The sequence below is a fragment of the Micropterus salmoides genome, unplaced genomic scaffold, assembly GCF_014851395.1.
Source record: "Micropterus salmoides isolate LMB-PRFRI ecotype aquatic unplaced genomic scaffold, ASM1485139v1 Ms_hic_scaffold_20, whole genome shotgun sequence".
In the NCBI taxonomy this organism is placed as follows: Eukaryota; Metazoa; Chordata; class Actinopteri; order Centrarchiformes; family Centrarchidae; genus Micropterus; species Micropterus salmoides.
In genome coordinates, this window is record NW_024041151.1 from 20,933,419 (window position 1) to 20,949,245 (window position 15,827).

The 15,827-nt window shown below is 40.7% G+C and overlaps 1 protein-coding gene across 5 annotated transcripts in view; it reads left to right on the plus strand.

Moving 5' to 3' along the window:
• LOC119914774 (ankyrin-1-like) overlaps positions 1 to 15,827 on the plus strand; it is a 100,278-nt gene that overhangs the window by 68,721 nt on the left and 15,730 nt on the right. For 4 of the 5 annotated variants that reach the window (XM_038734273.1, XM_038734274.1, XM_038734276.1 and 1 more), the window contains exons 19-35: positions 16 to 114; positions 310 to 408; positions 721 to 813; positions 1,025 to 1,097; positions 1,284 to 1,304; positions 2,679 to 2,802; positions 2,967 to 3,030; positions 3,398 to 3,510; positions 5,696 to 5,920; positions 6,729 to 6,883; positions 7,175 to 7,386; positions 9,317 to 9,521; positions 9,672 to 9,768; positions 9,880 to 10,108; positions 10,599 to 10,727; positions 12,166 to 12,285; positions 14,810 to 14,894. In XM_038734273.1, the coding sequence (XP_038590201.1) occupies positions 16 to 114; positions 310 to 408; positions 721 to 813; positions 1,025 to 1,097; positions 1,284 to 1,304; positions 2,679 to 2,802; positions 2,967 to 3,030; positions 3,398 to 3,510; positions 5,696 to 5,920; positions 6,729 to 6,883; positions 7,175 to 7,386; positions 9,317 to 9,521; positions 9,672 to 9,768; positions 9,880 to 10,108; positions 10,599 to 10,727; positions 12,166 to 12,285; positions 14,810 to 14,894 (2,143 nt within the window). The remainder of the gene's footprint in view (positions 1 to 15; positions 115 to 309; positions 409 to 720; positions 814 to 1,024; positions 1,098 to 1,283; positions 1,305 to 2,678; positions 2,803 to 2,966; positions 3,031 to 3,397; positions 3,511 to 5,695; positions 5,921 to 6,728; positions 6,884 to 7,174; positions 7,387 to 9,316; positions 9,522 to 9,671; positions 9,769 to 9,879; positions 10,109 to 10,598; positions 10,728 to 12,165; positions 12,286 to 14,809; positions 14,895 to 15,827) is intronic. The other variant, XM_038734275.1, reaches the window with a different exon arrangement.

Consider the following 15,827-nt stretch of genomic DNA (forward strand, 5'->3'; position numbering starts at 1 on the left):
CTCTTCTTGTCTCAGATGGGCTACACACCCCTTCATGTGGCCTGTCACTATGGCAACATCAAGATGGTGAAGTTCCTTCTGCAGCAGCAGGCTCATGTGAATAGCAAGACAAGGGTAAACTACCTTTTTCTGACTACTGCATGTGGGCCTAATGACTAGCTTAACTGCCAGCAATTAGTTAACCAGTATGAGCAGATTGGTTGGGACAGTGCTGGGATTAGCATTAGGTGCTAAAATAATAGATGGAAATTCAGCTTTCTCTGTGTTTCTTCTTTTGTCTGATCATCTGTCCTCTTTTTTTCCCCCCAGTTGGGCTATACCCCTCTGCACCAGGCAGCTCAGCAGGGCCATACCGATATTGTCACCCTGTTGTTGAAACACGGAGCCCAGCCCAATGAGATTACTACGGTGAGACACCTTTATGGATACCATATCCTGTTAAAATCTTCCTCTCAACACTAGGCATTCCCTCTGTACCTACACACGTGTCCTATATATAATGTGAAAACAAATAAGGAAAGGACAGTTTGAAGGCATCCCTCTGAGATGATGCCTACGTTTTGGCCTATTACACCTGTTTTAACACTTTACGACATTATCTTACAAAATAACAGATGTGTACTTTTACGTCCTATGAAAAGAATGAAATGCCTTTTATTATTAACAGTTTAAAATCTATAGAAATAATTTGCATGATGTTTCTCATCTTTCTCTGTATAGAATGGGACATCTCCTCTGGGTATTGCTAAGCGGCTGGGTTACATCTCTGTCATTGATGTTCTGAAACTGGTTACCGAGGAGTCTGTCTCTGCGGTGGGCAACACATCATGCTTGCTTTACATGGTTATAGTAGCCCTGACACAGCATGACTCATATGTTCAATCAAATTATTTCATCTTGATCAGGCCCAGCTTGCTCTCCTGCTTGCAAAATTACTCAGCATTTTCCATTTGTTGTCCTCTCTTTCCTTTCTATTTTGCTCCTGTCATATCTCTCTCTCACAACCTCCCTCTGCTCTTCACAGATCACTACAGAAAAGCATCGGATGAGTTTTCCGGAGACAGTTGACGAGATTTTGGATGTTTCAGAGGATGAAGGTAGGCTAGCCAATTTGATTATGTGAAACACATGAACTGTACAGTTTTGATAATTAATTTTCAGCTCTGATTCGCTATTTTGGTAGAAGAAGACTGTATGGGAGGTTCACTGACACATCAAAGTGCCACCATTAATTTAAATATGTATATGACTGCATATAACACCCTTTTCCATTTGTTTTGTAGGGGTTGCCCAGCTAACGTTAGGTAGGATTGTGTCTGTATCTCTGGCTTGTCCGGTCCGGTGGCTAGTGACCTTGTGCCTCCATTGCAATTGCACTTTCTCATTTTCTCTGTGTTTCACTAATTGTCTTTATAATCAGTTCCTCTGCTCTCAACTCCAGCCCCGTTTGCTCTTCTCTATCTTTATCTTCTCTATCTTTATTCTCTCCTCCTCTCTCTCCTGCTCAGAGATTTATTTAAAAGAAATGTGTCTGTTTTTCATCAGCATGTAGTCACAACATTTTCCTTTTACCAGCGTTCAATGCACATCTGTCCATGGACTCATTATTGACTGAACTCCAGTATTCCTGCAGCTAAAAGACAAACAGCCCCCTTCCAATCCAGCCATTTTGAAAATGAGTGCTCCAACCTTTCACAGCCTAATTGATCAATAAGCAGATTACACACATGCTGTGCCCCAGCTGTGACACTCGCCTGCAAACAGCACGCACAGTTGTTGTTTATGCAGTCGTCTTTCTGCTTTAAAGAAATGCCGAATTAAATCAAATGTAATTTTGACAGTACAGTTTGAAAGCATGCAAGCTTCATTTTAATCTATTTTGTTCTTGTTGTACTTGTTTATTTGTAATGCTTTTTTCTTCTTTAGCATTCTATTTGTTTACCTGTGCAGTTTGTTCTAATGAATGTTTAATTGTCTGTAAACAACTCTGTTATGTGATGTGGTTTATAATTTATTATTGCTCTAATGAATATTATTTCAATATCATTCCTCCTTAATAATTGAGGCATTTTCTCCCACACAGAAACAACCATCACCACATGTGATTTCATCTTTAATGGGCATGCTCACTAAAAAAGCTGTCACCAGGTGCCTTGCAGTTTGCTGTCCTTGCAGTGTCCTAAACTGTGTTAATCTTCACTGTCTTACCAGTCCTCTTCTTTCACTCCTTTGGTTTCCATTGGCTCTAGTTGTTGTCCGTTTGACTCCATTGCTTAGACTAAAATATTTGAGACTGCTTTGTGGACATTTTCTAGTGGCGTCATGAAGGTGAAGGGATGGAAAGGATGGTGATTACTACTTTCATCTTTCGAGAACTGATTCGAGTGACATTATTTTGATTCAAGTGGAGTTTAAAACGTTGTCACTCATTAAAAACAAGTCAAAATGCCTTGGAGGAAAAGGTGAATTCCATTGGCAGATTTCTTTTACTTGATTTAAGAAACTTACATTTTACAACTGAGTGGAAGAACTTGAGAGTTGAGATCAGCATTATTTTGCCCTGTTGTCTTGTTCTTTCCTTTCGTAATTCTTTTGTGTGCGACCTGTTCTTTGACCATTTTCGTTTTTTCCTCTTTCCCCCTTTTCCACCTTTCTTACCTCTTTATTATTGCCCACAGGAGACGAGTTGCTCGGGATGGATGGAGCGCGCTATTTGAAACTTGATGACTTCAAGGACCAGGACGATGACTTCCTCTCCCCGAAGAAAACCCTTAGAGACTTTGAGGGTGGCATGGGTACAACGTAAGTCATTGTGTTCTCCCCTTTTTGTGTCTGTCGTCTGGCAAATGGGTCGTCTGCAGGTGATGGTTGAAACAGAGTTTTGTACTGGTTTTTATTTAATTTCCTGAGTACCTAATATAATTGATGTCGTCTTACATCATTCTCACTTCCTTATATTCTTACAGGCCATATTCTCCTGCAATTCCCAGGATCCCTTGTGTGTCTCCAGAGACTGTACTACTGGATCAGGTAGGCTTAACTTATGATGTTTCGAGGGTGCATTATATTTTGTAAGTATTGTTTCTTTATCCAATTGAACACAGACAGTAATGTGTGAAAGTCAAATACCTACAGTATTTAAATGTACTCTATTTTTATCTTTTCTTTGGTCTTATGATTTTTTCCATCTCTTCAATTAGCTTGTCCCCTTTTTTTCTGGTTTACTCTCTGCCTGATTCTGTCGTATCATTTTTTGTGCTGCATTTTTGTTCTTCTCCTCTCCTTCTTTTTCACCATCTCCTCTCTGTCATTCCCTTCTGCCTTTCTCTGCCTTAATCTTTTTCAGTCACGCTTATTTTACTGACTTTTACTACTTTTTCTCCCTCTCTGACCTCAGCACACCCCCATCCCCCTGCCAAAGGAGTACGATGAAGACTCTCTTATCCCGAGCAGTCCAGCTACAGAGACTTCCGACAACGTCAGCCCTGTGGCCAGCCCCATTCACACCGGGTCAGCCAATGAAACATTTTGCAGCATGTTAATCCTCATTTTTGATTTTATTTATATTAAATTATATTAATGATTGATGCTTCTTGTCGGCCTTATCATAAGGAAGGGATTTCAGCAGAATCAATGAGATTACCACCATTGCAAATGTATTTTAAAAGTACAGAATGCTTACAAGGACAATGGAAATTGAAATTATGTGAAAATCCGATGAAAAAATCTCTAGAATACTATTAATACTAGAGGCAGGGGGTCTTATTTGGGCATTAGGCAAACTTGAAAAGTCTTGTTTTGATGAATAATAATTTCTGTCTTAGCAATTCATCAGAAAGAACACAGATTTCTAAGTGGGGGAAGGCATTTTATGATCACTGATCCACCCATGAGCAAGTGATTCACATCAGAATAGCTTAAAATGTCAGTGTTTTCCCAAAGTCTTAGTTGCACATATTTGGTGGTGATTGATTATTTAGGACCATTATTTTATCTGTGAACAAATAGTTGGAAAAGCTAGAGCAGATAATAAATAACAACCAGAAAGCATAAGGACTACACTTCTGGGGAGAGACTATCGTATAACATATAACCATTCGATTTTTGAAAAGTAATTTAGTTTTAGTTTCCATCTCCTCTGCGCAGTGATTTTAACTTCATGGCATAGCACCCAAGCCTTTTGGGCCTCACCTCCTAAGCCTTATAACAGCAGGGAAACCCTGTAATATGACCTCATAATAATCATCAGCTTTTGACATTTATCTGTAAAAATTAATAAGAAAAATTGGCAACATGACAACCACCTCCCTTAATTACCAAGCATTTCATTTACACAGTAAAATCCAAAAGAAACGTCTCCTCATTAACTTAAAAGGAACTAGTTTTCATCCCTAACTTGCTTTACTAACCTCAGCATTTCCACTGTCACTACCATCCTTTCTTTTCTTAACAACCAGTCTGAAAACAGAAAAATAGTTAACTAGGCTAACTATTAGGGTGTACAGGATGTTTATAGGGCAGAGATGTAGGCTGGACCAATTTAGTCAAAGCTTGTAATGTTGTCAGTAATCGACAAATTAGGCAGTAATGAAATGCAGCAGCTAGAACTTCCTATAAATTGAGCTATTGTTAAGTTACATAGAGCCAAAATACATAGGCTACTGTATAAGCTTTCCTGCTCAGCTGAGCAGTCTGAGAGGAGGGGGAGATGTTTGCTAGCGCTAACCGGCTTCACTTTTCCAGCAGTTAGGGAAACAACAAACAGACTTTAATGGTCTTGAGAAGCTGATACGCTGTTATTGACGCATACATTTACTGGCAGAATATTTTCCTCCGCTCGTATTCATGGCGCATCGCCGCTCCTGAATGAATATAGGGGAAACCCTGTACTGGCAAATGTCAAAAATTAATTGCAGAAATAGGTCTGTTTTCTATTACATTTAACCCAGGATCTATACTGTAAATAGATAACATAAATGATACATGTTGGTCATGTTGGACCTGAGGACCAAAAATGAGTTTAACTGTCCTCATATTTACACTTTGCTTAAATTGTTCACTGCTAAAAGGCATGTAATAAAGGTATTTCCGTATAGCTTAATAATATTAATGCGGCATAATGGCCATCTATTAAGTCTGCCTAGTCGTAATTTATGCACAGCACAATGAGTCAGCATTTGAAAAGCAGAATATAAAGTGAGGGTGTTAGGAGGGAAAGATGAACTCATGAGAGGAGAATAGTCACCCTGCCCCACACAGACACACACATCTGTATGAAGCTGCCTGTCTAGTGCAGGATCAAACAGCATGGGGCTCTTTTTTTCTCCATCTTTTTATGCCATTCTTGCTGCACTTAGTTGCCACTCCAGATGGCCCGTCCTCTCCTGCCATATTGAGACGATCAAATGAAAAGGGCACCCACATAGTGAATTTGTGTCTCCTTCATAAATCACTCTGCATACAGCATAAACAGACAGAGACCAGATCAATTCAAATCACTGCCAAATAAACCACAAATACTTCTTTGTCTCATTCAGTGGGAAGTATTTCCATTTAGAAAGCCCAGTGTTGGCTGTGTTCCTGTCCTGTATTGTTAAATGCAAATTAAATGCATCTTGATTGGGAAGTTTAAAGACAATTAAAGTGATCATCTGAAACTTTTGATTTCATCACCGTATGACTGATTGACTCTCAGCTTCCTGGTGAGTTTCATGGTGGACGCTCGAGGAGGCTCCATGCGAGGCAGCAGACACCACGGCCTGCGAGTAATCATTCCTCCTCGAACCTGCGCTGCGCCAACGCGCATTACCTGCCGCCTGGTCAAGCCTCAGAAACTGACCACACCTCCTCCGCTGGTGGAGGGGGAGGGGCTTGCTAGCCGTATCATCTCCCTAGGACCGTCCAGTATGCAGTTCCTTGGGTGAGTCAACTGTCTGCTTGGTTTATTTACTGTATTTGGAGAGCCCTAAAGCATGTGTGTGCAACCATCACAGTGGAAAAGTCACATTGTGTGCAAGTGTGTTTGTTTGTGTACGCTCATTACGTATGCATGTATTTGTGGCAGTCCGTGCTAAACATATTTATGTTTGGGTGAGTAATAAAAGTGTCTAAATATATGGTGCCAATATGAAATGAGCCATAAAATACTTTTTTTCTGTTTTACGATATTTAGCGATATTTTAAGATATTTGCATTTTTATTCAATTTTAAGATTTAATAACTATTATTACATATATGCATTATAACCCATATCAGAATTAATTAAAATTTTCCTACATTTTTCATACATGAAAACTTTCCAGCTGTCAATTTCAAACAGAAATTAGAAATAAGAATGACTTGAACTACATTTGTGCAAGATATTGGTTACTGTGCAGTATCTACTGTGTATTGTTACTGTATTGTGTGTCTCTGTCTTGTTGTCTATTCTTACATTGTTTATGCACCTTACAAAACACAGGCAGAAGAATGACAATGAAGTTGACTTAACTTGAATTACAAGATAATGATTGTTGTGCCATCTAGTGGACATTGATATGTCTGCACATCCTAAATATGCTGTAGATTGTGGTGTAATCCCGGAAACAATAATACTACAACAGATATTATTGTTTTGTTTTTTCAAACAAGGCTATAAAATCAGTTTTTTATATCACAGTCACAATTTTATTTCAAACTTAGGCACAATGCATTGTGTGTTAAATGAAAGTACACTGTTTCTCACACAGGCCAGTAATAGTAGAAATCCCACACTTTGCCTCACTGGGCCGAGGGGACCGGGAACTTGTGGTTCTCCGCAGTGAAAATGGCTCGATCTGGAAGGAACACCGTAATCGCTATGGCGACGAAGTACTGGAAACTATTCTGAATGGCATGGATGAAGGTCAGTGTGACGGTAATGGATGTCACTGTCTGTGGGACCTTGCATGGTTGCAGATAAGTCATTCTTTATCTTAATGTGTGACCCTGAAGTTAAAGAACAAGGGCGCAGAGAGGACGTGCTTTTTTACTGGAAGCTTGTCTCAGCAACAAACAAGTGCACTTTTTCTCATGTGTAGTTAAGACTGGAAGTCTTAGCTTTACTTGTATTCTAACACCTCACATCTTTTTCCCCCTCTGTCTTTTTTCTATACCTGTCCTTTCTTTCTACCTCTTCACTGCTTCCTGTCTGTAGACTTGGAGAGTTATGAGGAGCTGGAAAAGAAGAGAATCCGTCGGATCATCTCCACTGATTTCCCCCTCTACTTTGCTGTGGTCTCCCGCATTCAGCAGGAGAGCGATCTAATTGGTCCGGAGGGCGGCCGGCTGACCAGTAAACTGGTGCCCCACGTCGAGGCTATTTTCCCTGATACGGCTGTCACCAAGAGAGTGAGACTGGGACTGCAGGTAAGCAAAGGAGTCGAAATGTGAGCAAATACAGTACAAGAATAAAGTGGAGTGGAGGGCTTATGATGAATGAAGAGGAGAGGGAACTGCAAATTTGAAAAACATTAGATATATAATTGCTTGGTTGTTTGCTATTTTTGCTTGTACACAGACACAACAGAGACAATCTGGTGATTTCAGAAATTACTGAGGACAGATGTTTTAATTATAAAACAGCTGACTCTCAATCTGTGACTCAATGGTCTGTGCCAGCGTGTTTACCTGTTTGTGCTGCATTCAGTGTCTTTCATTTAAGATTTGACAGATTTCACATCTGGAACTTGATGCTGTCTGTTTGACAAATGAGCTGAATATGTAAGAGCTGTTCTATCAGTCAGTGAGAGTGAATGCCAACGCTGTACTGCAAACAGATGCTTTATTCTCTTATTAATGTCAATCTTGGTGTTTGAAGGAAGATCATACATTGTCGTATGAGATTTTTGCATCAATGGCAGGCAGCGAATCCATTTTTATTGAGTATTTTTTGACCCAGCGTATGTCCATATTTTTGCATGTTTTTTCCCATTTATTGCAAATGTACTGATTTTTTTTAATGCTATTTTCTGGCCTTACATTTTTTGTAATCATTAGTTTGTGTTTATTTACATCAAATCTGCTTTTACTGAAAATGAACCAAAATCAGCAGCTGCCTCAAAGATAAAACAAAAAAGAAAATCAAAGAATCTAAAGCACTATGATATGTTTGTCAAAAATAAATAATGTAAAATACAGTAGACTTATGCACAGTCGTAATACATGGCTGAAGTGTTTAAAAACAGTGGTATGGTCCTTTACAATGTGAAACATTAACTAATACCAATTAGATACAGGTTATTTATTAGATTTAAAGCTCCTAAAACTGGGTTCAAAAGCTTAATAATGTTTCTTTAATATTAAATATTCAGCAACAATGCTGTGCTGATTGGTGCTTTTTTTAACTGAGCCCCACCTACCTCAACACAGAGAGAAAAGCAATGGCAAAAACAGAAATGCAGAAAACTCTCATGTGAAATAACCAAATTTAACCTTGGTGGTTGTGAGGTCATATAGGAGCCCATTACTGAGAGAGAAAGCACTCGCTAAGACTGTTTGATTGAGAAAAAATGTTCTTCAGGGCCTTCAAAATATTGACCTGAGGCGTGTCTCAGCCTGTCAAACCATACTGCATCCTTTCTAAATGATCCCTTGCAACATGTGGTGTATGTCCTGCCAAAGAGGAGCTTTTGGCAAATGTGTGGCTGACTGTCACTCATCCAGACCTCAACAGACACACATATGGGAACTTGGCAAACACTCACGCTGACTGTCTCTCTTCACACCTCCGCTTGGTTTTATTTTTCATGGCAGAAAGATTACGACGGATTATGGGTTCTACATTTCAGTTTTGCTTCTTTTTTTCTTTTTTTGGTCACTTCGGTTTGTACGTTGTTTACATTGTCTGTCAAAGCACTGATGCTATTTAAGGAAACTGCATGGGTTTTGCTTTGCCTTATGCTGCTCTGTTTATGTTTTCCTTTTATCCAGCCATGCATCACTCCTCAGTTTCCTGATTTAAGTTGTGAGCCACACTGACCGAGCTGATGCACTGATCTGAGCTGGGTCAGGTGTGAAATATGAATTGGTTGCATGTGTGAGTATGGCTGTGAGTTTGATGTTTCAATCTATTGCACATGTGTTGGACTGTTTTCTCTTTGTGTCCTCCCCTTATTTCGATTTCCTGCCTATTGACTATCCTTTTGGATCACCTGTAGTTACTTCAGATTTTATACTGTGTTTATGCATGAGTTTGTCTTTCACATATTTTATGTACCCAGCCTTCTTCACCTCCATATCCTTTTAAACTGTCTTTTCTGATGTTTAATAACCTTTTCTCCCACCGTTACCACCTCAGGCGCAGCCAATACCTGATGAACTGCTGACTCGGCACCTTGGTAACCAGGCAACCTTCAGCCCAGTGGTTACCATCGAGCCACGCAGACGCAAATTCCACCGTCCGATCGGGTTGCGCATCCCTTTGCCACCATCCTGGAGAGAGAGTGTTCGGGATGCTGGAGAGGGTGATACCACCAGCTTGCGACTCCTGTGCAGTGTCATTGGTAGGGTCCATTCTGAAGTTAATCAAAAAGACAAAAAGTTTTCCAACTTTCTCTGTATATAATGACTTTTTATATTGTTTTAATTGTTTGGATGTACAGTACATAACATATAAAGGGCATGAATGACACAGTGTGGTTGTTGTGTCTCAGGTGGCACAGCCCCAGCTCAGTGGGAGGACATCACTGGAACCACCAAGCTGATGTATGCCAACAACTGCGCCAACTTTACCACCAATGTTTCTGCAAGGTGAGCACTTCAGCTGTAATCAAGGCAAATGTTGTACCATCCATCTTTCCTTCGCTGCTCACTTGCAGGACTTGCACCACTTTCCACCTTCTCTTCTTCCACATTATCCAGATTCTGGCTGGCAGACTGTCCACGCACGGCAGAAGCAGTGACCTTTGCCAATTTGCTGTACCGAGAGCTGATGTCTGTTCCATACATGGCCAAGTTTGTTATTTTTGCCAAGATGAATGAAGCGCGCGAGGGACGCTTGCGTTGTTACTGCATGACAGATGATAAGATGGACAAAACACTGGAGCTGCACGAAAACTTCACCGAAGTGGCGCGCAGTAGAGACATTGAGGTCAGCACGGGGAAAATTTTGCCAAGGTCACAAAAAGGGAAAGGTGTTAGAGAAAACAGTAGGGGTTACGGCAACCTCAAACATAGTTCCTTGACTATGCAAATCATTCTCATAACTATAACATGTGACAAATGTTTTTTTTATCTACACACTTTTAAGCAATTGTGCAATTAATGGGAATTTAATTGAGCTGCTCAAAAGTCATACTTTCATGCATGAAAAAGAAGCAATTCCAATTTTCTTCTGTTCATGAAAAAAAGAAAGAGGCCTAACACCACTGCCGGGATTGCTGGCATTACTTCCAGAATCTCCCCATCTTAGGAGGAAGGATCCTGCAAGTAGAGAGTTTTCTGCAGTATAGAAGAATCTCAGTTTGTGCATTGTGATAGATCCACGCTCTGGCTATGTTACAGGGTCAAATCCCTCTCAGATTCTCTTGCTGTTATGATTCATCTTGTCACCCTTAACATTTTGTGAATACTTTCCACAGCTGATGGAGGGCATGCCACTGCATCTGGAGTGTTCTGGGAACCTGGTGCCCATCAGGAAGGCCACGCAGCAGCCTCGCAGCTTCAGCTTCCAGGCCTTCAGAGATAACAGGCTGCCCGTCTCTGTCAAGGTCTGCCTCTAACTGACTGCTCGCATGCCTGCTTTTCTGTCACTCAATACATATTCATACAGTATTGTGGTTTTGTTTGTGCAGTTGTTTGGGTTCAGTGTGTGTCGAGGATCCTCTCACCAGTTAGTCAGTTTTCCCTCCTGAGCACCAAACCTGCTGATCCACCAAACAATCTGTTCACATGGTGGTTTCTGTGTGTTTGCTTTTTGCTGTCATATCTATCAGGCAGTCTTTCAGTTTGTCTCACCATTAAAAACCATGTAAAAGTTTAGATAAGAGTGCAGCGCTGTGTTCTCGCAGCACTCTTTCAGAGTAACAGTAACATAGTAACTGCACACCAAGAAAGTTAAATCTACACCAGTGAATGTAGAATAGAGGCATACAAAAATATACAAATTTCACAATATATTTGAACAATATGTCTGTCAGTCAGTCCATTCATCTGTGTGGTTTTCAAATCTTTCTGTCTAAAAAATTGACGAAAATTGAAGTTAAACAGTGTCCTCGATTATTTGAGGGGTTTCATTTCTACTTTATGTTGATTATGGGGTTAATAATAAACCCCTCCTTTATGTGTAATGCTACACAGTTTGTCATTTTGGTTACAGATGCATCACTGTTAAGTTAGTGCTTCTTTCTGATCATAATTGTCGGTCATTTCTGATGTTTTTTAAACCCCCTCTTTTCCATGTTTGTCTTATCATATTCATGTCACTTTCTATTGTGCCTTCATTGGTTTGTCCATTTTATTTGGTAATCTGAATCCACAATTTGTCTGTTGGTGTCTTTCTGTCTATGTGTCTGTCAGTGTGGCACACACTACTGTTAAGTATCAGCTAAATGAATACTTTGATAAATATCTTTCCATTATGGTGTAGCTGAGCAACAAACAGCTTACCTATCTACCTGTTGACTCTCTTGGGTAACCGTTTGCATGTCCTGTGACTCCCTCACTTTCTTTGCCTGCTTTCCAATCTTGCGGCCTTGCCTGTCTGTATGTGTCTGTCTCACTGTCTCTCTTTCTCTCTCTCACGGTCACTCTGTAACTGTCTGGTCTGACAGACGTCCAGGTAAAATGTGCAGGTAAATCTCTCCCTCTCGCCTGCCTGTGGACTGCTTCCATCCCTGTTTCCCCCTGCTTCTCGTCCCATGTTACTGCGCCACATGCTCGAGAGACATTGTGGCGGCATCTAATACCTGTTTTGATCTGTTTTTTCTTCCTCCTCCTCTCTCTTCCTGTTTTATTCTCTTCCTTTCTCATTTGTTCTCTCTCTTACCCTGTCTCTTTCTTTTACTTTTCTTCTTTGCTCCATCCTTTTGTTCACCCTCCTCTCTTCCATTCCTCTATCTGGTTTCTTCTTTTTCCTCCATTTTTTCTCTCCATATTCTTCTCTCTTTTTTTCTCTTCTGCTCTCTGTCTGTCATTTCTCTGTGTTAGGTCAGAGATAGTAACAAGGACGCCACTGGGTTTTTGTCCTTTCTGCGGAAGTGCACCAAATACGAAGACACACAGCATGTACTGTGTAACCTTAACATAACCATGCCGCCATGTGTCAAGGTAAGGACTTTCTTGCAAACACCTCCGCGCAAGCACACACAAATGTTTGAACTTCCCTGTACGTCTGTGTGCTTGATGAGACAGTTGTTATGTGACATAAAAGAAGCCAGTTTTTCTTGTGTTTTTCTACAAGGTAAAACACAATAGCCAATATCATGTTGTAGTTGTGATGTGTGAGAAGGGAATTTAGACATCCGTTATTTCTCACACCTCAGCAAGTGCACGGGAAGGGGGTTGCGGCGGGTGCTGGAGCACCTCCTATTGACAGGGAGGAACATAGTGTGCAAGTTACATGTGCAGACTACATGGGCACTATTGTTACTATATGACAACATAAAATACAAGCAGGTTAGAGCTGAATGCTCTGGTTGATATTACAGCCTAATAATCTGACGTAAACTGCTGTTTGCACTGTTTTGTCACAATTCGAGGAGCTACATTGGTGTGATGGTGGATCAGCTCTTACAATATCTGAAAAATCATGTACGCACAAATAACCCACCGACCTCCAATGTCAAGAGTCGGCTGAGTGAAGGCTGAGGGCTGAGGTGTGGACCCAAATGCAGATTCAGGCGAGGCAAGATGAGGATGCAGTTCAAACAAAGGATTTATTAACTCAAAAACTAAACTAAAACAGGCATACATGGAGTTCAGGGCAAAAGTCCAAACAAGGTAATCCAGGAAACACAAGGCGATCCAAAAACACAGGGAATAATCCAGAACAGGCAATACCAAGGAACACTCAACATTAGACACACAGACAATACAAGGACATGACAAAGACTGAAGACAACTGTGGACAATATATACACTGGTAAACGAGCAGGGAGGGAAGCACAGCTGAGATACATCAGGTAATCAAACAAAGCTAGACAAGGACACCAGGTACAGAAGATTACCAAAATAAAACAGGAAGTAAAGTTCACAGGAACACACAAGGACAGATCTACCGAAGTAAAACACAAAACATGGAAAGAGCAAAATCAGGACATGGACAGAGACGGGACCAAACAGGAGATAAGACTACACTAAAACATGGTGATATAAGACAAAGGACTAAGACAGACCATAATGATAAAACACAGAAGTACACAGATCAGATAAACACTAAACATGAACTAAAGCACAGGACTAAGAACTAAGATGAGAGACAAGACAGTTACTCACAAAACTAAAAGCGAATGAACAAAATAATAAACTAGACTACAAAACTCCGAAACCATGACAAAGCAAATAAACACAGGAAAAACAACAGCACAAAACCAAATCCTAACACCCAACTAATTATTTTCTCAAATTTATCCCACCTCTACCAGTCCTTTTAACTTTCCAGGTGTTTTCTTTATTGTGTTGTTGTATGAGTGTTTTCTTTAATGGTTTTCTTTCATGATTGGAGAGACTGCTGTCTGTCATTTTAAACGTTTCCATGGGCGCAGAAATTAGCAAATACCGTGAGACATTTATGCAGCAAAAATAAAAATTGTAGTTACTGTCGTGTCAAGTAAACTTGACAGGACAGGGCAGAGGAAACTCTTCAGAGGAAACAGAATTCAACATTTAGCTTCTGAAATAATTTAGAGCTCAGCTCCATCAGCACGTCTAAATTATGATTGATCAGGAGGACAGCTGCTTTACTCCAAACAGTTTCACTGTATGTGAGACTGATCCTGTTGGCAAGTTTTGCTGCTGTGCCTCATGCGTAAATGCGCACAGCGTCTCTCTAAATGGGGAGACGCTTCACCCTATTTCACCCACCTGGAAATTCACAAAATGTATCGTCCAAAACTCTGCCCGCAAACAGCGGTGCTCTCAGTTATTGCACACACAAGGTTTTCATGTGTTTCCCCAGGAGTGGATACTGAGCGTGGAACAGTTTTTCAAGTTGAAATGAGGGTAGTGACAGTGTAATCAGCTGCGCCCTCGAGGCCTTCATTTAAGTTGATCTTGTAATGGCTTTTATTCGAATGATTTTATTTATACATACATATAATTAAGGAGGTCCAGACCTCTGTGACCTCATATGACCATGCTTGTAACCACTCTGTGTTGAAAGAAAGTGCGTAAGTACATGCCTACACAGTTGTATCATGCGCACATTTCTACTGTGCAGCACCCCTAAGCGAAAATGTCTTCCCGCGCGCCTGGCTAGACTTTACCCTATATGATTTATATAGGGAAATAATTAAAAATAAGAGTTTGCTGATCCTATCATGCTGACCTGAATAATTTATTTTATTTCAATCAAATTCAACTTGGCTCCTTTTTTATTTGTTGCTCCCCGAATATTGTTAATATTGATAATGATTAAATCTGTTTACGTGAGGTATGTGTGGGGGGGTAATAGAAAACGTTTGAGACTTAAACGAAAACAAATCTACTATTTTTGATCGTTACACCCTTTGGATGAATTTGAACATTTAGTTCCCAAATGATTTCTTACAATGTTTGACTGACCGACTGCTTTAAAGTTAGGGAGACTTGTTTCACTTGTTCACAATGTGATTTTATTTTATTTATTCTTTAGGTTATAGGAAGTGAGGAGCGCAGGCGAACCTTAACCCCCCTCGCCCTGAGGGAACGCTACAGTGCACTGAATGAGCCTGGTGTGGGTGAGTCCTTTACTGCCTGACCTTCAGCCCTCTCCTGATTTACACACAGTGGAGACAGGCACTGAATGTTGCACTGCCCCTTTACCCACAACCCTTCGCTTCCCACTCTGCCCTCTCTATTTTCCCCCTATCTGTCTCGCGTGCACGCATGGCACAATAACTGAGCCTGCTCTATAGTATGCCCCAGAGTTCTTTGCAGTGCAGTTGGTGAAGAAAATCCTATTGAATGTGCGACTAAAAGATAAGCAGCAGTCCCCAACATGACCCAAAATGGCTCCATGACACATGGCAAATTAGCCTTTTCCCCTCCTGAGTGTCCTGGTAGCTATGACTACAGATGAATGACTCCTGTGAGTAGTTTGCATGGCGCTGGTGTCTCCACTGCGATTTCCAATGGCATGGCAGCAGATGCTGTTAGCGTTAGTACTGTAGCTTAGCACTGGGAATGGGCAGGACCTCGCAGTGGAGCTAGACAGAGGAGTCCTTACATTGATTGGCCTGTAGTAAATGGATGCTTGGTTTAAACATTGCTGATGGCGGGGGGTTTTAAGGGGAAAGGCCTTTTCTGTCTATCAAATACACAGCGCTGCTACATTGCACCTCAGTCCCCCTATAATGGTTACTGAATGCTACTTGGTGGGACTATGAATGAACCCCAAATTCTGACCTTATGGTGTCCTAACCCTGAAGATTATTTGAACAAAAAGGATGTTGTGGGTATTGCTTATTTCCTTCAACAGAACAATGCTTTTGTCAAGGTAAGTACTGCCGTTAGCAATTTGAACAGCAACTCAAGTTAATACCAAGTCTTTTAGGACACACAAGGTTCATTGAAACCAAAAGGGAAAATGAAAAATTCTAATAGCAACTATCTGTAGCATTTGAGTATTTATCAATTAACACACATTCTGACAGTCCAAAGTATTATCTGTC